Below are 24,963 nucleotides of genomic sequence, written 5' to 3'. Positions count from 1 at the left end.
AAAAGACTACTGAACCTATTTATAAGCGTGCTACTAACGGAAGTAAAAACAATTATTACCATAGAGCAAAACAAACAATTCCAATAACGCATAAGACATTCAATAGAGTAAAGCCATGATGGCCAATTTAGCTAATAAATTCAATGAAACATGGGTAATCAAGCACTCAGCTTCTAAGGCAACCATTAATCGATATTAATGGTTTACATGGTCTTAATTTTAAATGGCTCAATGGGAGGAAGTTATAGATATGCAAATTAGTTGCATGGGAAGCAGACTTCAGCAGTGATGGATGGTGATCCATGTTTCACAATAAACACTACAAATCACCAAAGATTAGCAGACAAGTACAATTGAAGCACTAATGAAAGGAAGTAGGAACTTGTTGATATTTTTTTTTCCAATAAATCTAAAAAAAAAAAAAAAAAAAAGAAGTAAAGAGAGAAAACAAGAGGCTGTGCCTCTTGGAAACGAAAGCACACTAAATCTTACAGTTCATTGGTGCAGTTGGCTGGCTTATCCATCCGGTGACCCTCTTTCAGCAGCTTGAAAAGTTCCTCAACAGGAATGCCAGGGTATGGTGAACCTCCCAGTGTAAAAATCTCCCACATTAAGACGCCAAATGACCAGCTATTAGAAGCAAGAGCAAAAATTAGATTAATAGGCTAGAACTCCTAGCTACACTTATAGAACAAGGCAAGAGCTATAAAAAAAAAATAAAATAAAAAATGAATACTTTGAGGCTTATTAAATATGTGCAAAGTACAGAAACTCAGTCAACCAGATATGATTTTTAGGAAATCCTATATAGAAAAGGTTAACTGTGGTTTGTGGTGTTTTGACTACTGACTCCTACTAGGAGTGAGATTGTATACAAATGCCATTCACCGAGCATGGACTCCAAGTTCCTGCATACACGAACATGCACACTTACTGGGTGGGTCATTGAGTCAAACAAAGTAGCAGTCTAACTCAGCAGTATGAGACCCAATTGTTAAGAACCAGGTTGACACTACATTCAACCAGTGAAACGCAGTCAATTCCTGACCACAAGACCACTATAGTTTTGCTTTGTTTTATCGTGCTGGCTCTACAAAGTATGTTTTCTGTTTGTACCCCTTATCTGCTCAGTTATTTGTCTCCAACATATACTGTGCATGCATGAAAAGGTGGGCCACAATAGGCTCAGGGCTACCGCTGAGAATTTTTTTTTAGGACATTACTACAATCGATAGACTTTAATGAATAATATGATAAATGTGACTTACACATCGCTCTGATGAGTGTACACACGGTCAAATAACGCTTCTGGAGCCATCCACTTTACAGGGAGCCGACCCTAGAACAAGCAAAAGCCATTAAAGATTTAGATGCAACAGTAGTCACTAACACACAATGCTTCAAAATCATTTCAGTTTTAGAATGCACTCTGCTTATAAATTCCATAGGTGATGCTTGTTTACATATCATACATAAGCAGTGCAAAACAACTATCCAATATATACAGTGAAGATGTCCAAGCTATGCCCCAAGGCCAATATGTAACACAAGTAAAACTCTCATGCTGTTGAAGTTCGGTAGAAATCATTAATTCTATTAATTAAGCTGAAATGTTTCAGTGCTGACCTCAGGGAGAGAAGCTGGCTTACAGCCTATAAAGAATTGCTGGAATGGGGCCTCAGGGGTCAGGAGAGATGGGAGGTTAGCTGAAAATTTCTGAAACGTTTCTAATAGTACCGAGAAGAAGAAAAGTATAGTTTTTCTCCATTTTATTTTAGTGGAGTAAAAGTGAACATTTTATACTGCACTTGTCTGTTCTCTTTAACTAGTATGCCAAACAAACAAGTTTCTGCTTAGCCAGTGTAACCAAGTGCATTATTTCCAATAGCTCCAGAGAACACTATTTATGGCATGTTCATGAAAACTGATGTATAAATACCAGTAGTATTCTAACTCTTAGGTACACATACAAATAAATGAGAATTCTTCAAAAACCCTGCGCTCTAGCTGTCCTTGGGAATCCGGGGCTCCTAGTAAGTATTCTGCTGTGGATCATCTTGGCCAAGAAAGCAAATGACTGCTTTCCAGCATCAAAATCAGGAACTCTTCTTCAGGAGACTGCTAAGCTTTGTTAGAATCATTGTGATATGTGCTCGTTTACCATTTTTTTTTCTATTTGCCACCACAACACCTTAAAATATGCGTAATTAATACAGGCTATTAGTGGAAAATGTTGGACAATACACACACACATATAAAAATTAAAAGAGCCATCCATTTATCCAATAAAATGTGAAAAGACAAGTGAATCCTCACAGCTTCCAATGTTAAGCTGCATGCCTGAGAACTATGTTGGGATACTCAATATAAATTACGTGTTGCAACAGCTGACTGAACTACTAGCTTTGCAGTTCTTTAACTGGGTGTCATCTGCTTTCTATCAACACATATCTAACTAAAAGATAAGAGGTGTGTCTGTCAGAGGCATACAAAAAGTTTGATAGTAAAAAAGGCTCCAGTTCTAATTGAGGTGACAACAGCCATTAGTTTTACAAGGATGTTCTTTGCACGTTCTGTCCTTAAAATGCAAGTGCACACGTGTGCTTAATTAAAGCCCCACTGAAGTTCATTTTAAATACATTCCAGGTGCATCAAAACAAAAAAGTGGTCAAAGTCTTACAGTGTGTTTCTTTAAAAAGCAGCCACAGAGTAGAAATTTCTGTCCCCTGTCAACATGATGCAGAGGACGACCCTTGCTTTTTAAGAAAAAGCAGTGATCTCTCGGCAGAGATCCTGCACGCCCCCCCTGCTGAGTCAGAGCGCTCCGATTTGCAGGGAGCGCAAGCCCACTGGAGAGATTCACACTGTTTGTCCTGATGACCACTCTCAATGGAAGAGAAAGTGAGGGGGATTTCAAAATGGTATGGTTGTGACTAGTGGGGCAGGTAAGGGAAAACTTCCAGAGGACATGTGTTCTTGATAAATCTGGTAAAAGGTGCGATTTTCATTCCTTGTGGTCTCTGAGGACATAGACAGCAATAAAATAAAAAACTGACAGACGTTCTAACTCCTCCTTGGGCAGGCCACAGATTATGGAATTTGCTTTCCTGCAATCATGGGTTGCAGGAAAGAAAATCTTTCAATTCCCCCATCAACACTGACTGTTGATCCCTCCACAGCTATTGTGTTCTGCCAGTGGGGGGCACGTGGAGCTGTCCCTGCTGGTGTCCTGACAAAATAGGCAATGCTGCAGAAAATCGAACCACATCACTTCAGCTTTCTTTAAACCATCAGTAATTGCCGATTTGGGTGAATTGGTGTTTGGACACAACATCGGCTACCGAATACAGTCCGGTACAGGAAGATTTCGCTGTTTTCACAGCACAGCGGCTAATGAGGACAAAGTTGTAGGCGCCTCGGAGGCGGCCATTATCTTGGTTAGTTTCAGAACAGAGTAACAATCTCCACTCATAATATCGTGCACCTGACTATTCGGTTGCCAGTGTTGTATCCAGACACCAATTTGTGAAAATAAACAGCAATTCGTCAAAATCTGCAATTCAGATGGTTTAATAAAAACGGAAGTGACGCGGATTGCTCATTCTGCCAGGTTCAAAATTTTGTCAGAACACCTGGAGAACACTATTATTGCTAGCAGCTGGCAATAATTGCATGCTAAAAATCAGCAGTACAATCAGCCTGCCCATAGATGGATCGAATCTCATCCGGTCCCTACTGAACTGGACAAGATTTGATCCATCTATGGCTGGCTTTACTCTGCCAAAACCAAGAAAGTTTGAGCTGGAGAATAGGCCTCTACACAGTCATATCTATCCCTTGCAATGAGGAAACATCTAATTGACTGTCGAGGTCCAGACACACTGAAAAATGTGTCATCTTTGCCATTGTTTTCACTAGATAATGCTGACTTTTAGTGCCATTTACATTAAAGTGGACTTTAACCCCCAAACTCAAAAAGCAATGATGCATGCATCTAAAAACACAATAAAAATTAGTTGTAAAATACAATACTTAATTTCCTACTTGCTGTTTTTTCTGAGCCTCAGTCTCACAGGTGCACCCTGGGAAGACCATGCCACCAATGCCTTCCAGGGAAATCTCACCAGATCTAGTTAATAACAAGCTGCCCCAGATCATGGGGCTTGTTATCATTCAATAACAACCTGGCCAAGATCTCGTACGGCACATGTGCAAGATCTGTTGTGCCATTATCGGTGGGCCAGCACAGAATAAAGAGGAAGAACCTGGCCACTGACAATTAAAAAAAAAAAAAAAATTAAATGGCTGCCCAGTTTGTGTGCCTAAATACATTTAACATGGGCAGTTTATTCAGATGAAGTTTTGAAACAAAGGAAGCTCCTATTGCATCATGGAAACTTTATCTTCTTTGGACCTACTTAGCTAGGACATACTGCGGAGAAGGGGAGTCAGTTTCTAAAAAAATTCTCACAAACCTCACTGCTAAAGTAATGGGGACCCTTTAAGCAGTAAGCGTTTTGTTTTTTTTCCCCTTTGATTTAAATACCGCCAAGGTCAGATTTTATGACTTGTATCTGCAAAATCTGCTTAGAGGAGTTCTAAAAAATGAGAACACAAGGTGCATCCGCATTCAGAAAAGCCATTTACAGATTCTTCCCCATACTCACATTTGTTGTTTTCTTATAATAATCAATATTGTTGACGTCCCGAGCCAGACCAAAGTCTGCAATCTTCATAACATTGTTCTCTGTGACCAGCACGTTCCTGGCTGCAAGGTCCCGATGTATACACTACAATACAGAACCACAACTGCATTAGTGCTTAAAGTGAACCATGTAAAACTTACTAACAAAAAAATTCTAACACTTAATGCCCAATTAGGGTGCATTCACACGGGTGCTTAGCACATAATGTGAATTTCAGTAAATCTGTGAATTCCAGCATCTGGAATCACATGTGTGTGAAGAGCTTAGTCTATACAAAACAATGACAGGCTGATGGCTAGGGAATACCTACAGTTAGGGAAAGATGATCGCAGCTGGATGCAGTCTGTGTGCATCCAGCCAGGATCATCTGTTGATAGCTGCAGATGAACACTGGCTGTAAGAACAGCTGCAAGCTTTGATGGATAGCTGTAGCAGCCAAGAGCCTGTCATTGTTTCATATGGGCTGAGCAGCTGCAGCTCTTCGAACACACCTGTGATTCCAAAAGCAGGAATTTGCAAATTCTTGCCTCTGCAATTCGCAGAGTGTTAAACACCCCAGTGAATGCATTCTTAAAATTGCAGACCTTTTTATTCCTATATCCCTACAGGTTATGCTCTGTGACGGTTTTGTGCCCTAAAATACCCTTTTCTCTCAGTAAAAATGCCAATTCCTGCCTTCACACTGCAGTGCACTGTATTGGCAGAGCTGAGTAGTAGCAGCTACAGCACAAGTGTCCCCACACAGAATTGTACTGCAGAGAAGGGGAGGATGTATATCTGATTAGGTCTATTATATTGCAGGTTGCACTGTGTCTAACTTTTAGACATCCCGCACAACTGGTACAACAGTATAGCAAAGCTAAGATTATGAAAATAGGAGTTATTAAAATGTATGACTGCATATCTACTTAAGCCGGCCATTGAACTTTCGAACCTTGACCAGTTCAGCCGGGACTGGCCGAGATTCGAACCATGAATGGGCAGGCTGACTGTACCCAAGTTGCTCGATTGATCAACTTGAGTTCCATCAGCCTGTCAGATTTGTCACGCAATTATTGCCAGCGGCTATAGATTCTAGCAATAATCACTGTGTTCTCCCAGCAGGGATGGCTCTCCCCTGTCAGGAGAACACTACAGCTATCCTGGAAGGATTCCCCCATCAACGCTGACGTTGTTGATGGGGGAAACAAGCAATTTTCTTTCCTGCAATCCGTGGTTGTAGGAAAGAAAATCTCATAGTCTATGGCCGGCTTTATGTAACATCAACTGGACTTTAAAGCAGTTGTAAACTGCAGGTGATTAAAAAAATAATTAAAAATTCCCTGCAAAGCAATGTCATAAAGTGCTAGTATGCACATTATGATAGACTTACCTGAGAACTAAGCCCGCTAAGATGGCTGACATCTTCCCCAAATTCATTCCGGGTTCTCGGCCTCTGGCTACATGAGTGGCAGGGGGCGCGATTACATCAATCCCGTGCATGCACGTGGGATTAGCCATTTCCGGCACGGGCTCTGAAGGTCCGGCACTGTGAACCGGACCTTCAGAGCGCATGCGCCAATGATGTCATCGGCTGCATGCACTCTGAACATCTCCTAAACTGTGCAAGTTTAGGAGAAATTCACAGTACCTACAAGTAAGGTTTATTATAGGCTTGCCTGTGGGTACAAGTGGTTGTGGTTGTACAGAGTTAAAGTGGTTGTAAACCCACTGGAAAAAACAAAACAAAAAACCCGCAAGACAAAGGCATAATGAGCTAGTATGTATAGCATACTAGCTCATTATTAAATACTTACCTTAGATCGAAGCCACCACAGAATTCCCAGTACACCAATGTAGCCGGCGACATGGCTCCCAGAGTTTTTTCCGGGCATCGCGGGCTCTGGCATGGTGATTGGCCGGAGCCGCGATGACACCACTCCCGCACTTGCGCTCGGGAGCCGCCAGTGACGGCACAACAGCTAAAGAAATTGCACGAGTGAGCCGTTTCTTCAGTGCGCATGTGCTGATGACGTCAGCACATGTTGATACAGTGAATATCTCCTAAACGGTGCAGGTTTAGGAGATATTCACGGTAAATACAGGTAAGCCTCATTATAGGCTTACCTGTAGGTAAAAGTGGTGTGTAAGGGTTTACAACCACTTTAACTCCAGCTTCAACAGTGTAATGCTGAAACAAAGGAAGGTGGATTTTTTAGAGATATTAAAAATTCCTATGGTTGTGTATTGCTAGTGGTACAGTTGGAGGCACATTTGTTAAGACCAAGTTTTAAACATTTAGCACAATACTAGTACTTTGTGTGCTTTAAAAATGTAAAGGATTGCTCGTTAAATGTTTACACACGTTTCAGAGAAATAGCCAAAAAGTACACACTTTGCAGGGTCTGCTGAAAAATAACACACATACCTAGGGGCCCTCAGCAAACACTTTCTATTTTATAGGGGTACACTATTTAACTAAGGAAAACGCTGCAATGAGGTATTGCAGGCAGAGCTGATGGTAGTAACCCAGAACACAGAAGGCCTTTATGCAATGCTACAGATCCTTCACAGAAGGAAGCAAAATGAAAACAATATCCACTAGTAAGGCATACTTTAAAACCCTGTAGTATATTAGAGGGCAAAACAGGTAATAAATACTAATTAAAAATTTGATAAATTTTGTTGCCCTGCTTTCATATATTAAAAAATTTCCTGAATGATGGAATTATCCTTTAGGCATATTACAAACGGTATACAATTTACTGAATGAATAGCTCCAATTGCTTATTATTAAAGTAATAACTATACTCTACTAAAAGTCCTTTATTACAGAGGTAAGTGGCGTGAAACAAAGAACGCCCAATACAATTCACCATTCTTATTTTACCTTCTGTGATGCCAAGTACTCCATGCCTCTGGCCAGCTGGTAAGTGCACGATACCAAGTCTTTAAAAGTCATTTGTTCTCCAGGCACCCTGTTAATGTCATAAGAGTACTCCATCTCAACAGGGCGCCGGGCCCTCAGGTACTCACGAAGGTTCCCTTTAGCAGCATACTCTACAATTACAAATAAGGTACCTACAAACAAAATACAACTGTTAAAATCATTCACATACTGTATCTTAAACATTTTCAGATTTATATGTAAATGGCATTGGCTTAAAGTGGAAATTAAAAGGTAATTTCACCTTTACAGAAAAATCTGTAATCCTCATCACCCCGGTCCCATGTGCCTGGAGCATGGTGATCTCCTGCCTGGAGACATCACCTCACCAGTCCAGGGCTTAGAAATCCCCTCGGCTTAATCTCCTAAACGTACCTCATCAGGCAGTACGTTTAGGAGCATTCTAATTGGTCGGTGCCATCACATGGCCGAAGCCAACCAATCAGAACGCGCGTAGCCTGTTTTGTCACCGCGGGCGAAGAGGAGAGAAATCCCCTGACTGATAAAGTGGCTATACGATCTGTCAGAATGGACGATTGCCGGACTCTAGGTTAGCGGGACCGGGATACGATGGGGACAGGGTACAGATTTTCTGTAAAGGTGAACTTGCACTTTAAGGCAAAGGGCTACATACATGGTTGCTGGGGAGGTTGACACTGCTTTATAGCCTCCAATGGACAATTTATCAGCATCATCATTGCTGTCCAATAGGCAGGGTGGTGAGATGGGGAGCAGAACCACATCTAGCTATGAGATCTCTCTCTCAACCCTAAAAGCATAGATGGACCTAAATTTGGCTGGTTTAGCTGGAACTGGCTGAATTTCAATCTGTCTATGGAGAAGCTGGTTGTACTCAAGTCAATCCATCAACTGCAATACAACCAGCCCGTTTTTTTTTTTTTTTGTCTGATCACTGCTGGAAACTATAGCAGCCAGCAGTGATCATATTCTGCTGGTCGGGAAGGCTCTCCGTGGATCCTGCCAGCAGAATACTATGAGAGGGATTCCCCCAGGACAATGACTGTTAATAGGGGCTTGTGTCAGATTCAACAGAGGGAGGAGTGAGTCCAGGAGCGAGAGAGAGAGAGCTGGGCAGTGTGAGGATGGCATTCATTACTCCCCTGAGCGGTGTACACACATGATGGGAGCAATAGAGGAGGGCTGGTACCTGGGAGGCAGGTGAAATAATTTGGTGGGAAATCCTGACTGGTCAAATATTCCCAGGTAACCTTGTCTGGGGGCAGGGGACACTGATCAAAAGGGGGGTTTAAATTTCAGGCGATTTCCCCATTTCTCTGTATGCATCCAGATCACACTGACCCTTCTGAATGTCTGTTGGCAGGTTGGCTGAGCCCATTTGTTGTTTCCGCTGCCCTGATGTAAAGGGGAACTCTTCAGACTCTGATGGGGGGGGCAGGTTTGCGCGAAAAGCTGTGTGGTGCCACCTCCCTGAAATGAGTTTTTGCAGGTTGGGATGTCTGATATGTACTTTAAATGTGTATTAAACTATTTATCAGGATTCCACTTTAATGTAAACAATGTTATACATATTTTAAAAAGCCAATTTTTTCTTATAGTTTGTAAGCATACTTTTACATACATAAAGCCATATATTGTCATTACATATGTACTTTTATCTTGCTTTGCTGTGCTACACAATGACTGTGCTTTGCTCCTCTCCTTGCTCTCCTCCTAAAGTCCAACAATCTATGGGCTTAATTTAGTAACATATGAACTACGGTGAAAAACAGTAAAGTTAATATAAACAGCCAGTCAAGTACGGTGGGATTTAAAAAATAGTTGTATCGCACGCAATATCTAAACATAGTAAATAAAGCCCTTTGTTTTGTTGCCATGTAAAATATCACAACATACATTATGGACAATATGACGTTGGGGGGGGGGGGGGGGGTCAGAACGTGATAATTCTGTGGCCAAAGTATTCTAAATTAACTTAAAAAAAAACATGTAGCAGAGTAACAGGAGAAAGTTGAGAAAGTCTGTAAAATGGTCTGGAGTCTGAATATTCCCTGTACTGAAAAAACGTAAGCAAAGACTTCTAAGGTTACTGAACCTTTAACAGTAATTTAGGTTGAACGCAAGTTACTAAAAGACCAGGGAGGTTACTAAAAGGCCTTTATTACATTGTTTAAGCCACAGACAGTGGTTACACTCAATAATTAACATGGCATAGACAGTCGCTAAACTCACTAATTAAAACGACACAGACGGTCAGTTAGCTCACCAACTGAATTGGCATGTTAATAACAGGACAGAGGTAAAGTCCAAAGGTCACAGAAGTCAGTCTTAAGAGGTTAGATTGGAGAAAAGTATTCTTGTGTCAGCTGCAGGGTGGAAAAGTTGGTCATTACAGGGCTGCCTGACACTCTCCCTCCTAATGCGTTGTATCGGTCCTTTCATTACCGAAGACATAATTAAAGAATTACTGAGTAGGACCTTGCTGTGGGACTCACCTCTTTGTGTGCATGCACCCAACAGATTGATAATATTCTTATGCTTTCCAATCATCTTCATCATCTCCATCTCTGAGACCAGATCAGCTAGGTCCTTCTCAGTAGCATCATCTGTGTGGAAATAATCCAAATGTTAACCATATAAAACTACAGCCTAAGATTTTACTAAAACAAAGCAAGTTCTGCCCCATCACTGGCATAATGGCGCAGTGGCTTGATAGTTAGCGCTTCTACCTTGCAGCAACAGGATCACTGGATTATTTCCCAACCAAACCACCTGCATGGAGTTTGTATGTTCTCCCCGTGTTTGCATGCATTTCCTCTAGGTACTCCGATTTCCTCCTACATGCCAAGGAGGTGCTGGTAAGTTAATTGGTCCCTGTCTAAATTGGTCCTAGTATGTGTTTGCATGTGAGGTAGGGACCTTAGATTGTAAACTCCTCGAGGGCAGGGATTGAGGTGAATATACCTCATGTAAAGCTCTGCGCAAATTGTTGGCACTGTATAAATACCAATAAACAAAATATGGCTGCACCCTACACCACGGTGTTAAAATAAAAATAGCTACATCAAATTGATTAAAAAGCAGCATTTAAACCAGTTTTGTTTTTACAGTAAATCTTTAAATGGATTTGTTTATACAGTTAGCATTTATACCTGAATCTGTCTTGCGCCACCTGTAATCCCCAACAGAAAAGGCCTCAGAGTGGTTGAGGGAAGGGTAGCAATAGAAGACAGACAATCAGGCTCTGATGTAGTGTACATATGCTGTAAATGCACATGCTGCCAAGAAAACATGGCAGAGTGAGCAGAGGGAGGACTTCATCAACATACTGCTGCTCCTTAACTGTCCAATCAGCAAGTTAAAGAAAGCAGACATTTTTTCCCTCACCCAGACACCAAATGGGCCAGTTTCATTACTATGATTTAGATATTTTTAAATTATACACGTGGAGGATACTGGGAGTTAAAAAAAAAAAAAAAAAAAAAAAAAAAAAAAAGGGACAATTTTTCACTAGAAGTGAAGAAAACTCTCCAAATGGGAACACAGACAAAAGTGGAATTTTTTTTTTTTCAGTGGGGGAATACTAGAACCTCTGTTGGCTTTTTTTTGTTGTCTGTTTCCTTGTTACAGATTTCCTCTCACTTCCTCTATGGTAAAGACTTGTCCCCAGAATAAAGAGGGAAAAATGATGCCCCACATCAAAGTAAAACCTGACACTGCCTCTACCCTTTCCCCATTTATCCAAAGCTATAAAAAAATAATGTTTTGGATATTAGAGACACCTTGAATACCATAGTATTTATGAATTTTGTTTTAAAGCGGAGATCAGCCTGGGTAGAAAAAAAAACAAACTTAAAAAGTCAGCAGCTACAAATACCGCAGCTGCTGACTTTTAAAATATGGACACTTACGTGTCCAGGGAGCCCGCGATGTCGACACCCCGAAGCCGACCCATTGCATTGCATCGTTCTCTGCATAATATTGCGCCCATCTTTCCCCGGAAGTGGGAGCAGATACCTGGATTTGACAGGTATCCATATCCCCCCTGAAAGACACCAGAAGGGGGGGGGGGGTCCATTTCTGTGTGGAACTCTGCTTTAAAGGACAAGCATAGAGTATATGTGTTGCAGTATGTTCTCATTCATTGGTAGTTGCACTTCAACACACATAAATACTATGCACTATAATCCACCACATGTCACAGATGTGATTGCTCTGTGTGCTGCAGTGTACTGCATCTTATAATAGAGCAAAATCCAATTTGTGTGTGTTTAGTTATGCAAACAACCAATTTATGCAACATACCTCAAAAAAAAAAAAAAAAAAAAAAAAAAAAACACACACACACACACGTGAAGCTCACAGCTTTGTGGTTTTATCAGGTCCTTCGTTAAAAAAAAGTGAACTAGTTCCCCTCTGTAGTACTCCTAACCTAAACTTAGAACCCCCCTTAACCAGCCAATAACTTACTTTAAAGTGGATGTAAAACCAAATTTTTTTTTTTTTTTTTTTTTTATGCGATAGAGTATAAGATTTCCTATCATTTGAGCCCAGTCTTGCCACAAAGAGTTAATCCAGCTCTCAGCAATCCTCTTTTATTGTTCAGTGAGATAAATCTTGACAAACAGAGAAAAACTTTGTCAAATCCTCCCCCTTGCTGTGAGTGACAGGTGATTTACAGTGCCTTGCAAAAGTATTCACCCCCTTGGCATTTTCCGTGTTTTGTTGCCTCACAACCTGGAATTAACATGGATTGTTTGGGGATTTGCATCATTTAATTTACAGAACATGCCGACAAATTTGAAGATGTATTTTTTTTTTTTTAATTTTGAAGCAAACAACAAATATGCCAAAATAACAGAAAAAGTCAATGTGCATAACTATTCACCCCCCTAAAGTCAATACTTTGTAGAGCCACCTTTTGTGGCTATCACAGCTCCAAGTTGCTTTGGATAAGTCTCTATGAGCTTGCCACATGTTACCACTGGTATTTTTGCACATTCCTCCTTGCAAAACTGCTCCAGCTCCTTCAAGTTAGATGGTTTGCGTTTGTGAACAGCAATCTTTAAGTCTGACCACAGATTTTCTATTGGATTGAGGTCTGGGCTTTGACAAGGCCATTCCAATACATTTACATGTTTCCCCTTAAACCACTCAAGTGTTGTTTTAGCAGTGTGTTTGGGGTCAACGTCCTGCTGGAAGGTGAACTTCCGTCCTAGCCTCAAATCACACACAGAGTGGTACAGGTTTTACTCAAGAATATCGCTGTATTTAGCACCATCCATCTTTCCCTCAACTCTGATCAGTTTCCTAGTCCCGACTGCTGAAAAACATCCTCACAGCATGATGCTGCCACCACCATGTTTCACTGTGGGGGTGGTGTTCTTTGGGTGATGTGATATGTTGGGTTTGCACCAGACATAGTGTTTTCTTTGATGGCCAAAAAGTTAAATTTTAGTCTCATCAGACCAGAGCACCTTCCTCCATACATTTTGGGAGTCTCCCACATGCCTTTTCGCAAACTCAAAACGTGCCATTTTGTTTTTTGCTGAAAGTAATAGGTTTCTTCTGGCCACTCTGCCATAAAGCCCAACTCTATGGAGTGTATGGCTTATTGTTGTCCTATTTACAGATACTCCAGTCTCTGCTGTGGAACTCCACAGCTCCTCCAGGGTTACCTTAGGTCTCTGTGCTGCCTCTCTGATTAATGCCCTCCTTGCCCGGTCCATGAGTTTTGGTGTGCGGCTATCTCTTGGCAGGTTTACTGTTGTGCCATGTTCTTTCCATTTGGTTATGATAGATTTGATGGTTTTCCTAGGGATCATCAAAGATTTGGATATTTGTTTATAACCTAAGCCTGACTTGTACTTCTCAACAACATTGTCCCTTACTTGTTTGGAGAGTTCCTCGGTCTTCATGGCAGTGTTTGGTTAGTGGTGCCTCTTGCTTAGGTGTTGCAGCCTTTGGGGCCTTTCAAAAAGGTGTGTATATGTAATGACAGATCATGTGACACTTAGATTGCACACAGGTGGACATCATTTCACTAATTATGTGACTTCTGAAGGTAATTGATTGCATCAGAGCTTTTTATGGGCTTCATAACAAAGGGGGCGAATACATACGCACATGCAATTATCAGTTTTTTATTCCTGAAAAATAGTTTTATGTATATATTTTTCTAATTTTACTTCACCAACTTAGATTATTGTGTTCTGATCCATCACTTATAATTCAGCTTAAAAAAAACATTGAACTAAAGGCTGTAATGTAACAAAATAGGTAAAAAGCCAAGGGGGGTGAATACATTTGCAAGGCACTGTACATCTCTTGCACTAGCCTAAGCATTATTTTTTAATTCCCTCCCACGCCTTTCTTCTGCTGCTCTGCCAGGATTGGATGTTCCACACCTCAGCATAAATTGGGCATACTGAAGTCATGTGGTTACTTTCCTGTCTTTTCACTGGATGTTAGAGATCATAGCAGAAGTTCAGTGTAAGAAATACACAGGAGAAAAATGCATGTTGACAAGGGGAGTGTAGAGGTGGGCGGGGAGTCTACTGACATCACGACTCCACCCACCGAACTCCAGACAACAGACCCACCCACAGAATCTGCAGTTTTTCTGGTCTCGTAACAACAGAGGGGAGATATTTGACAGGTAAAGATAGATGCAGGAGGCATGTATATCCTTATTGATAACCCCTATGGCAGTAGTTTAGAAAGGATGACATTGGGTTTACATCCACTTTAACAGCCATGTCCTCCTCTGCTGTATACACCCCCCTGGGTGGAAATTTTCAGTGTTGGCCATATCTGTGTATTGAGTTTCTATAACCTGGGATCATACTCTAACTGCATGTCTACAACCCCATTCAAGCCTAAAGCTGGCTATGCATCCTTGCATTGAGTATAGCGACAGTACTCAACTGTTTTAGTTGCAATTGCACTAATATGGATACAATCACCTCAGCCATGCACTGTAATAATTTCTAACAGTGGGTGGCCATGCTGGCTTGACAAAAGTTGATTACTTTTATTGAAGGAGTCGGGTCGAAAATTGTCGGCTGAACAGCACCTGCAACCAACGCTAAGCAGGTGTGGGCACTGATCAGGTATTCTGACAGCTGGAGTGAGCGGCTGTCAGGGCTGGTTTACATTAGCTGCAGTGGGACTGTGTTGGACAGCTATTCCAGCGCAGTCCTACTAAATGGACAAGGCAAAATGCTTTGTCTCTTAATCCTATGTGCCCAGTTTACACCGCTGTGCTTTGGCGATGTGTGGGCATCATGCAGTGAGGAAAAGTACTGCATGCAGCAATGCTTTTTATTAGCGCAGTGTAGTACAAGGCAATCCACTGCCTTGGACTGCGTGGCTGGCAATTGAACTTTATGAAATGTCTGTTTGACATCCAAGTTTGTTTTTTTTCATAAAAAGGCAAACAGCAAGATCTGCCGAGGTCAGCATTCACTACTGTGAAGAGGTCAGTCAGTTAGGAATGTCTTTTTTTTTTTTTTTTTAGTTCAACAAGCAGGCTGAAAGAAATATATTAGTGTATAGTCAGCTTTATCGCTCTCATTGTGCAGGCGTGGCCAACAGCGAGAGCCGCAGCTGTCAAGCTTAGGTAAGTGGTCTGCTGGGTGGGGGCTTCTAGATTACATTAGGTTTTGAAGCTAGGGATTAGAGCACATTTTACAAAAAAGTGGACTTGTCCTATCACTATAGTACAATGCACTGCCAAAAAGAAGGTCAGTTCAAGGGGTATAGGCATTGAGCTACACTACTGTACAGTCAAAAAGTTTTGCAATAGCTATGTGATCTACACATGCCTGAGCCATTTGTCTGCATGGCACAAGAAGGGGGGGGGAAATATTTTTTGAGCCTGCAGTTCTACAGACTCTTTGCCACTACTCCACCTCCTGCAGGTTACTTTTGCTTTTGCAGTGCTTTTGATTTTTAAGGAACATGATCACACTAGTGACTACAATCCAAGCTACCTCCCTTCTGTAAACTCACTAGCATACAGAACATTTCCACTGAAAACATAATTTCTTCTTTCTTCTTGTGTGTGGCAACTTATTAAAGATATACCCTCAGGTAATTACCCTAATCATGCTACAAAATTAATTTTGTGAAATTTGAAAGAACATATTATGTGAGCTAAATGATGTTTTATACATTTGTCTAGAATGGTTTCATTAACAGCATAGCTTTAGACATGATGATTGCATACAAGCACAGCACAGATTTTAGTATATACAGCTTACTGTATATATAGAATAGTGTCTGTACCCTGCTGGACAAGAATGCATGTCGCTGATTAGTAGATATTATAAGACTTAGTGGAGAGGAACGTAAGAGCAGACGGCATTTAATGGAAAAAGGCAGTCACAGAGCCCTGGAGACAGAGCAATCACACACAGGGATGGTGGCGAAAGGATTGCATAATTCAAAGGACACAAATCAGTAAATTACACTTCTTTCCAAAGCTGCAGTCTTTAAATCACAGAGAGGGGCAGCAAAACTGTCAGAGCTTCTGATTTAACTTCAAGGTCAGGAATGTGACCCTGTGTCCCCCCACAGAGAAGGGAGAACCAGAGAAGCTTACCTTTTAGCATCTTTACAGCAACAGTCACTGACTCTTTGGGCCGGTCTTTATCAATCCCTACAGCCTCGGCCATGACCACTTGCCCAAAGCAACCCTCACCCAAGGGTTTTCCCAGTGTCAGCCTGCAGAAGTACACACAGATTATTAACATGCAATAAACAGCAGCTGTATGGGAAAGGGGGTTGCAGCTGCCTTCAATATGCTAATTAAAATACAGATATGTGAAAATATGTACAATAACATAAACAAGCATGGTTAGAAGGGACTGCCGGTATCTGGTGCATCCGCAGCACCAAACTGTCATTTTTTTCAGATGCTGATGGCATTGTCTACACATTTGTATATTTGTTTCCTTTTGACTTTCTTATTGTGCATCCTTGCTTTAGGTTAGTGACTTAGAAGGAATTCAAATAAGCGGATCAACATAACAGCTAGGCAACTGGCACTTTCAGAAGCATGTCAATAATAGCAGCCGCTATATTTTACATAGGATATCTTTATGCTAAATGTAAAATGTAGTACTTTTTTCACAATAAGCCATTTTTTTTTTTCACATACATGAAGGACATGTAAGTATTTTCTGCATAGTATGCCTTCGTATATACATGAAGGCTGATCAAGTGGCTTCCGTATAGTATGCGATTCTTCATATCTGAAATACACATTAGCCCTGTAGCCAGCTGAATGTACCAGAATTTTAACTGTTGTGTTTGGTTACTGGCTTCATGAACTGAAATTAGTTAACCATCCCCAAAAATGATTAACCCCAACATATTTTTCTTTCTTTTAGAATAAAAATATCTATATGCGACAGGCCCATAATTGTTGAGCCCCAATCCCCAACGTTTGTATTTAGCTCTTATCATACCTGCAAGTGTGATCTTCACAGGGCACAAGCCTTTGATATATGGCCTGTAGCTCAGTTGAAGATTACACTGCAGTTAAAATCACAGGTAAAAAAAAGCATATAAAAAAAAAAAAAAAAATAAAAAAAAAATTTGTATATCATATATAAGTATATATAAAAAGACAAAAACAGCCTATAACCTGAATGGCTGAACAAACTTGGTGTGATATCCAGATCTGTTAAACCCAGATTATATAAATAATAAATACATTGGATTCCTCCAGCTTTGGCACACATAGGAAGAAAGTGGAAAGATTACATACTTGTCTTTTGGAAATTCCCACTTGGGGTCATGAGGAAGTTCGTACTCTGATACATTGGGCAGCAGAACTGTATCAGCACTGGACAGAAGGCGTGTGGTAATCCTCACCAAAGGTGTTGTGGAGTTCATAGAGGAACTGGAATCAGCTGACACCTGCAAGAGGAAAAGGTGATGTGATAGATGCCCAATGGCAAAAGCATTAAGAAAAGCCCAACAGTCAGCTCCCCATGTGCAAACTAGACTGATGTACTCTCATTGGAAAAGCAATGTAAAAAAAAAAAAGACAGCTCTTTTTATCAGTCATAAGGTAATACAAATATGGAAATATAAAATCTAAGGGTATTTTAAAAGAAAAAAAATGCATTAACTTAATTTTGCCATCAATTTTTAGACTTTAGACTGACTGCAACACCCACGTCAGGCTATGGGTTCCCTTTAATGGTACAGCCATATCAGCCAATCAGAGCTCAGCTTTCATTAGTATGACTACAGTAAAATGCTACATGCAATTTTATGATTGTATTTATAAATGATAATTTATTTTTAATTGTAATATTCTGTTAAATAAGGTTGTATGCATTGGTTATATGGCATTTAAATTTGCTGGGTGCTAGTTATTATTTTGTATCTATTTTTTTTTTTTTTTTTTTTTTTTTTTTTTTTAATTTTCAGCTACAGCATATGCTATCCCACTGGATAAACTGGGTGAATGTAATGAAGCATCTCAAGATAGAATCATATTACCTGTTACTGCTGCCCTTTAAAAAGAAAAACAGCATTACAATGAAAAGTTAAATCTGATACATGAGGCCAAAACAGAACCATGCAGGTACACACGTGAAGCACGACTTAGGTTGCAGACTAGACAGCATTGTAGTAGAAGTGAAACTTTATGCCACTATGCCAGGGAAACAGATTAGACATTCTTTGATAAAACACTCCATTGTTTCATATTAACATTATAAATGACAATGAATTATGAAAGGTGATTCCTAAACCTTAAAAATTCTAATCTTCCAAAACACTTAATGAATATTCTAAAAGCACTTTGCCGTTTAGCCAAATAAACAAAAATAAATTGTATGAGCTTTGGTCAATGTAGATTATGGGTGTCTGCTAACAGCCCTTTCCCTATAGATCTGACACCTGGGTGAGGATCAGGCTTTTTAAGCCTACCCAAAGGGGCAACAATTAGCGTTTTCACCATTGTAAGCACTTATTACCGATTACTGGAAACACTTAGCTCACCAAGATTTTCCAAACTGTTTACCTGGTCTCAATGAGAAGAGTTACTGGAGGAGCTAAATCTATGTACTTTATTTCAGTATTTTAAAGTGTAGTGGGAGGTCCCAGAACTGTAGAGGATGGCCTCATGTCTTCCAGCTACGTGTTCTTGGAGAGACATCTGGCCGTGTATAGCCAGTTAAGTCCTGTGACTTAAATACTGATAAAACTATATAGATCTTTATGTATTTCAGGACAGTCCATGTAACTTGTTGGTAGACAGATTAAAAATGTAATCTTCCAGCCATCAATATACAGAACTGAATTGGTTTCCAAAAAGCATGACTGATTGTTTAAATCAAAATGTTCCCCTGGTCACTTCTGATAAAGAAAGCAAAAAATTCTGTTGATGCAATTACATACTTAGAAGATTCCACCTCCTACATCAACAGATCACCAGACACCATGACAAAAACTTCCATTATTTCTTTAAACAAGTAACACCTGACCACTAGATACATACAGATCTATCCAACTCTGCAGATATACTACACCTACACTGCTTGGTGTGAGCACCCAGTGCTGGGACAAGGGTTAGGCAGGAGGGGCATTTGCCCTGGGTGTAGTGAGGCAAAGGGGCACAAAATGGACAACGGGTAGTACCACCCATTTTATGGCATGTATTAATAGTGGGAGAAGGGGTGCAATTCTGTATCCTTGCCCTGGGAGCTGGGATACCCTGTCCCAGTATGGTGAGCACCATACATGCATGCTAAAAAATCTCTGAACTGTCTTGGGCTACTGTCTTTTATAGGAACCTCGAACTAGAGAGGAACCTTCTAAAAAATCCTTATGCAGATATAAACTCAAAATCTATAACCAGGAGGAAACTGAATTTTACAGTATATAACAATACAGATCACTGGTCCATAGCATTAATCCAATAGCACAGGATGCTTTTATACTTTATCGCCCTCATCTAATATCTATCTGCACATGGCAGCTGACAGACAACAAGAAAAAAGGTTTTTTGAACTCTTTATCTACTTTCTGTTACCTGGCGGTGGAGTGGTATTCGTTTGCTGAGCTTGTGGACAACGGGTGGCCCGATTAACGATTTCTTCTTTTTAGCTCCCTGACGAAGTTGGAATATGATGCAAATTCCAATAAAACAGAAAATAAGGAAGCCTCCACCAACATATATAGCTATTTCCATGTAGTAAGGCAGTGAGGTATCCTCCATAGGGGGTTCTATACCTGAAAATGATGTGGGGGAGAAATGTGAGCTGTGGCTAATGGTAAAAGTATAGGAGTCAGGAGGAACGATTCAAAATCCTATACCACAGCACACAAATTCTACAAACATATACACACACACACACACACACACACACTCTAAGCAAGGCTCAGCACGATTTCAGTCTACCACTAAACCCACATCATCACATACACTGCTTGAATAATGAACCTTGAGAATTGATGTCCTATAATATTTTAATTTGTTAATTTTATATGATTAGTCTGGTATTTACATCAGTGCCTGCAAGATGATATAACCTGACATTCTTACATGATTTTTTACGTTTTACAACTATGGAACTGGATTTTAAAGAAAATTTCAATTTCTATCCATTCCACCAACATAATGGGTAGCAAAGTTATATTATTCCCATTAAAAAGATCTGTATTTTCATACATAAAAGGAAATAGAAGCAACTCTTGCGATGTTCAAAACAGTTGGACAAAAAAATAGGTCACAGTCAGGGAGACTTCCTTTCACTTCCTGTCCTAGAGACACAGCAGCAAGCAGAGATATTTCCAGAGTAAGGGGATATTTGCCTTCTTAGAGATTTGCCATTACAGCAGTGGTGACAGATTTAAAGATTTCCCTTCAACCCTGTCCATGTGACAACTCAAAGTTGGATTTCTCATCACTTTATAGTGAGGAAAATATTTCTCTACTATTCTCATAGGGAGGAAGATTCTTCCCAAGGGGGACACAAGTAGCAATAAAAAACAAGGCAAGAATTCTAACCCTTCTGCTGTCTATACAAAACTAAAAGAACCATTTTGTCTCTACATGCACTTTAAGGATGCAGGGATACAGGATTAATACTAGTTCATTAGCAAACTAGGGTAAGATTTATTCTGCGTTAAAGTATTATGAATGATATAAAAAATGATATGCAAACTCAATAATCATTAATCTCTGAATTTAAAATCATAACAGGGTAGAGCTTGTTTTAAGACACATTATGATGTGTTACTTTGGATCAAAAAAAGTTAGAATTTTACTATGAAACAGCAAGTTGTCACAAGCCTCAATAGAAGATAAATAAATAGTTTGCAGTTGGTATTGAGAGACTGAAAATTTGTATCGGTTCTTTATACACCAACCATTCTGCAAAAAAAAAAAAAAAAAAAAAAAATGATAAATGAAATTAACAGCTTGCTACATCTTGGAAACCCACCCAAAGGAGTGCATGCATGACAAGTATGTGGACCTTGCCTAACCACAAGACAGCAGCCTTGACATTTTACCTTGTTGTAGGCACTTCCATTTAGCAGCTTTTTTCAACATTATACTCCCTGCACTTAATGACTTTGCGGACCGATAGCTCCGCACACACAGCTTGAACACCTGACCTCTGCATCCTGGAACCAAGACATTGAGCGATGGCTGTATGTGAACACAGTGCAATCATGCATTTCTAGTACTGGCAGGTGATGAGGATACCCAACAGTGGGCAGCACACCGTAGTGACTCACAGCCACACTGACCTGATTTGACATCAGCCTATAGGTTAGGTAAAGAAAGACACTTTAACTGGTGTGATGGTTAGAAAAAAAAAATGATAATTCAGCTAAACTGAAAATGAAAGGTTTCACTTTTATTAAGCAAGCGATTGTCCTATAGTTGTAAGGTTTACTCTAGATCTAATATTATTTATATTTTATATATATATATATATATATATATATATATATATATATATATATATATAAATTAAAGTTAAAACTGGAAATACTTATATTTATGTTGACAGGATAATGTATAAAACCATTTCAGGTTTAAAATCAGTTAAAAAAAAAAAAAAAAAAAAAAAACACACAATTAAAGGGCTAGTCCATTCAAAATTACTTTTTTCGTTTTTGGTGGATGCTAGAGAGCTGAGCCACTCACTGCATTCTAATAGATCCCTGTAACCACAGAGGGAACAGCATCTCAAGGTCTTAATGAGCAGGCCCCACTTTCCCTAATGGTTTTAAACATACTTTTTATTATGGAAAGTGTAATACTGGGAATATTCAAAGGTGAACAGAATCACCAAAAAATCCAAGATCGAGACCAAAGTCACCAGACACCCTTCATCTGTCACTGGAGAATAATTTTTTGATGGACGGTTTAAAACATGAATGCACACACATCACTCAATACACAAGCGTGCCATAAATCTCTCCCATATGCATACAGCAAACATGGCTCTAATAAAGCTGAATAGTGTGTACTGACTACCCTCAAAAAAAGAGGGACAGTATTACCTTTCTACTGTAAGTAGCTGTCTGTCCCCCAATTATAGCAGCAGAAAAAGAAAGAAAGAAAAAATGATTGAAAAGGCAAAAGAGACTGGACAGACCAAAGACGACAGAGGAGTTCTATATATAGAGAGTAATGTTTTTTCCTTTATGATTTAAACCCTTCGCCATGTTTTCTTTTCAGGAGCATCAGGGGTTAAATCAAAAATGGAGGTAAAACATCTTGCCCAGATTGCACAAAAAACATGCTATGCAATTCGGGAACCATGAAAGTAAATGCAAGGTTAAACATGCAACACTGTTGACACTAGGATTATGGGATAGGTAGCTATTTTGTTTTTATTTTTATAGGTGATGCCGATCGCTGGGCAGCAGAGAGTTAAAATTTGAGTTATGATTCTTCAGCAACCAATCGCTTCTCATCTTACAGTGTTTGTTATGCATACCACAATAAAAGACTTTAAAAACACAATAGATGCGGGACTTTAGATATCATAAAAACTCAAATAAAAAAAAACTATTATATGGATTACTATGAAACTTTTTAATCTATTTATAAATAAATTGTACTTTTAAATTTAGGGATTTAGGTGAGATTTTATGGTTTCTAACAGTCGTGTATCATTTCTAGGACAGTGTTTCTCAACCTCTCAGTCAAGGCACCCTTTAAAATTCTGAAAAATCTTGTAAATAGTTTTACATAATGCAGCAATATTCACACACTTGGGACACCCAGCGTTAGAGGAGATTTATTCTTCTAATCAAATACAGCTTTGCATACTGGTACTGACTAGTATTAAGGTCCTTTCACATGGGCGATCTGCCCGACGGACTCCGCTTTGCTGACAGGCAGACCTGATCAGAAAGCCCGTGTGACAGCTAATGTGACCCCAGTGCTGACAGAGAGGAGCAGGGGAGGGGCAAACAAGGATGCTATGCAGGCACCAGATGTCCTGATCAACCAATGACATCATTAGTTGTTAGGACGCTGGCAGCTACAAGGTTGTAATGGTGCACAATGAAAATCTGTGGCTTTGTGCAACTAAAAGGCAGGTTTCATCCACTCACCAGTTTTTATACAATTTTTGGGAAATGTTTAGGTATCCTGCCCACACCCAACAACTGTACTTTTATTTTCTCTATCAGCTCACCCCCCACAGTTATTACCTTTTGTATCACTTGACCCTCCCTCCTAGATTGTAAGCTCTAACGAGTGGGGCCCTCTGATTCCTACTGTATTGAATAGGATTGTAACTGTACTGTCTGCCTTCATGTTGTAAAGTGCTCCAAAAAACTGTTAGCGCTATATAAATCCTGTATAATAATAATAAATTTTGCCAAGGCAACCTTGAAATTAGAACCTGAAGAAATTAGAAAGCACCTTGGTTGAAAAAGGCTGTTCTAGGCACACAAAGGATTCAGGAAGATGGTAAGTTGGTGGCATTAGTCTATAAAGTAGCTTTTTAATGTACAGTTTAATTTAATAATTTTTTTTTTTTTTTTAAGACTAACATAACTTCTATAAATGTGGTGGTATAAAGAAATAGATGTGGATACATCAAAACATTTGATATGCTGAATAATCAAATTAAATGTGAGGACTTTATGTGCATATATCGGCTTTTATGGGTATAAAAACTATACACAGAAGAGGATTGTTGCAAATGACTTTGGGGCAACGAGATAGACGTACAGTGTTTACAGTTGACCTTGCAATACCACAGACAAAGATGGAAACCCAAGGCAGTAGCATAATACCTGGCAGAACCGTCAACCAGGCAGAATGTTGAGAAATCCCAATGGAATTTCCAGCTATACAAGTATATTCCCCAGCATCCTCAAAAGAAACATTTTTGACATATAAGACTTCTATCTCTTCATCTGTAATGTTAACACCGGCAGCCTGGAAGAGAGGGAAGGCAAAAAAGAAAAAAAAAAAGAGAAAAAGCAACACCCAATGAGAAAAGGACACATGTGGAGCAGGCTCAGGAGATGACATATGCTTGGAGAGGCGTACAAACCTCTGAGGATCTCCGTTGCCCTTTTCCAAAAGACCCAACATACCAAAGATTCACCAAGAAAAACATTTTGAAATGCAAGGTGCAGATTATTGAACATGACCCTTCACCAGGATTTATCACCATGAATGCATGCAATCATATGACATGGAAAAACAAGACTCACAAAAAAGGATTTCACCTTCTGGGATACTATTATAATAAAGGGGGAGTATACCATACAAAATAGAAGGAGGCTACATGTGGCTTTATCCATAGGCAGTCCCCAGCAGATGGCTGATAATCACATAACCTTTTCCTGCAGTGGTGAAAGTCATTATATACCTGCAGCCTATTTTACAAAGACATTTTTAAATCAATATGGTAAAATAACTATTTCTGACTTCCTACTGAAGCCAGAATCATTGTGCAGCCTCCACAATAGCCATCTGTAATAAATGTTGGGGACTTAAAAAAAAAAAAAAAAAAACTGGTCTGAGGCTGACAGCATGCATAAGTCAGATAAATTTCACTTAAAAGCATGCTTGAGAAAAGGAGTCCAACCAGGCTAAAAAGCAGTTGAGTCACATGATCTATTCTGGCACATGTGCTGTTTTAAACAACTTCCGACTACTGCAAACAGACCATTTATTTTGACCACAAGTAAGTAGGTTCCATTTGTTAAAAAAAAAAAAAAAAAAAAAAAAAAAGTTAAAAAGGTTCGTTAGAACCATTGGAAGTATTTAAAACATGGGAAGAAATACAAAAGGGGAAAAGAAAATCGGTGAAATCCTCAAGTTTTGTGTGCATTTTTCCATGG

At 39.7% G+C, this 24,963-nt stretch overlaps 1 protein-coding gene across 5 annotated transcripts in view; it reads right to left on the bottom strand.

Annotated features, from left to right (window-relative positions):
* The window catches only part of FGFR2 (fibroblast growth factor receptor 2), a 134,149-nt gene that overhangs the window by 10,214 nt on the left and 98,972 nt on the right, over positions 1–24,963 (bottom strand). For 2 of the 5 annotated variants that reach the window (XM_073596228.1, XM_073596232.1), the window contains 8 exons: positions 19,661–19,866; positions 17,387–17,538; positions 16,217–16,338; positions 10,107–10,217; positions 7,576–7,766; positions 4,668–4,790; positions 1,269–1,339; positions 493–630 (listed from right to left, as the gene is read on the bottom strand). In XM_073596228.1, coding sequence (XP_073452329.1) covers positions 493–630; positions 1,269–1,339; positions 4,668–4,790; positions 7,576–7,766; positions 10,107–10,217; positions 16,217–16,338; positions 17,387–17,538; positions 19,661–19,866 — 1,114 coding nt within the window. Of the gene's footprint in view, positions 1–492; positions 631–1,268; positions 1,340–4,667; positions 4,791–7,575; positions 7,767–10,106; positions 10,218–16,216; positions 16,339–17,386; positions 17,539–19,660; positions 19,867–23,904; positions 24,050–24,963 lie in introns of all 5 variants that reach the window. The other 3 variants (XM_073596229.1, XM_073596231.1, XM_073596230.1) reach the window with 3 other exon arrangements.

Source organism: Aquarana catesbeiana, linkage group LG08 (assembly GCF_042186555.1).
Source record: "Aquarana catesbeiana isolate 2022-GZ linkage group LG08, ASM4218655v1, whole genome shotgun sequence".
NCBI lineage: Eukaryota > Metazoa > Chordata > Amphibia > Anura > Ranidae > Aquarana > Aquarana catesbeiana.
This window is presented reverse-complemented; position numbering and strand designations above follow the sequence as displayed.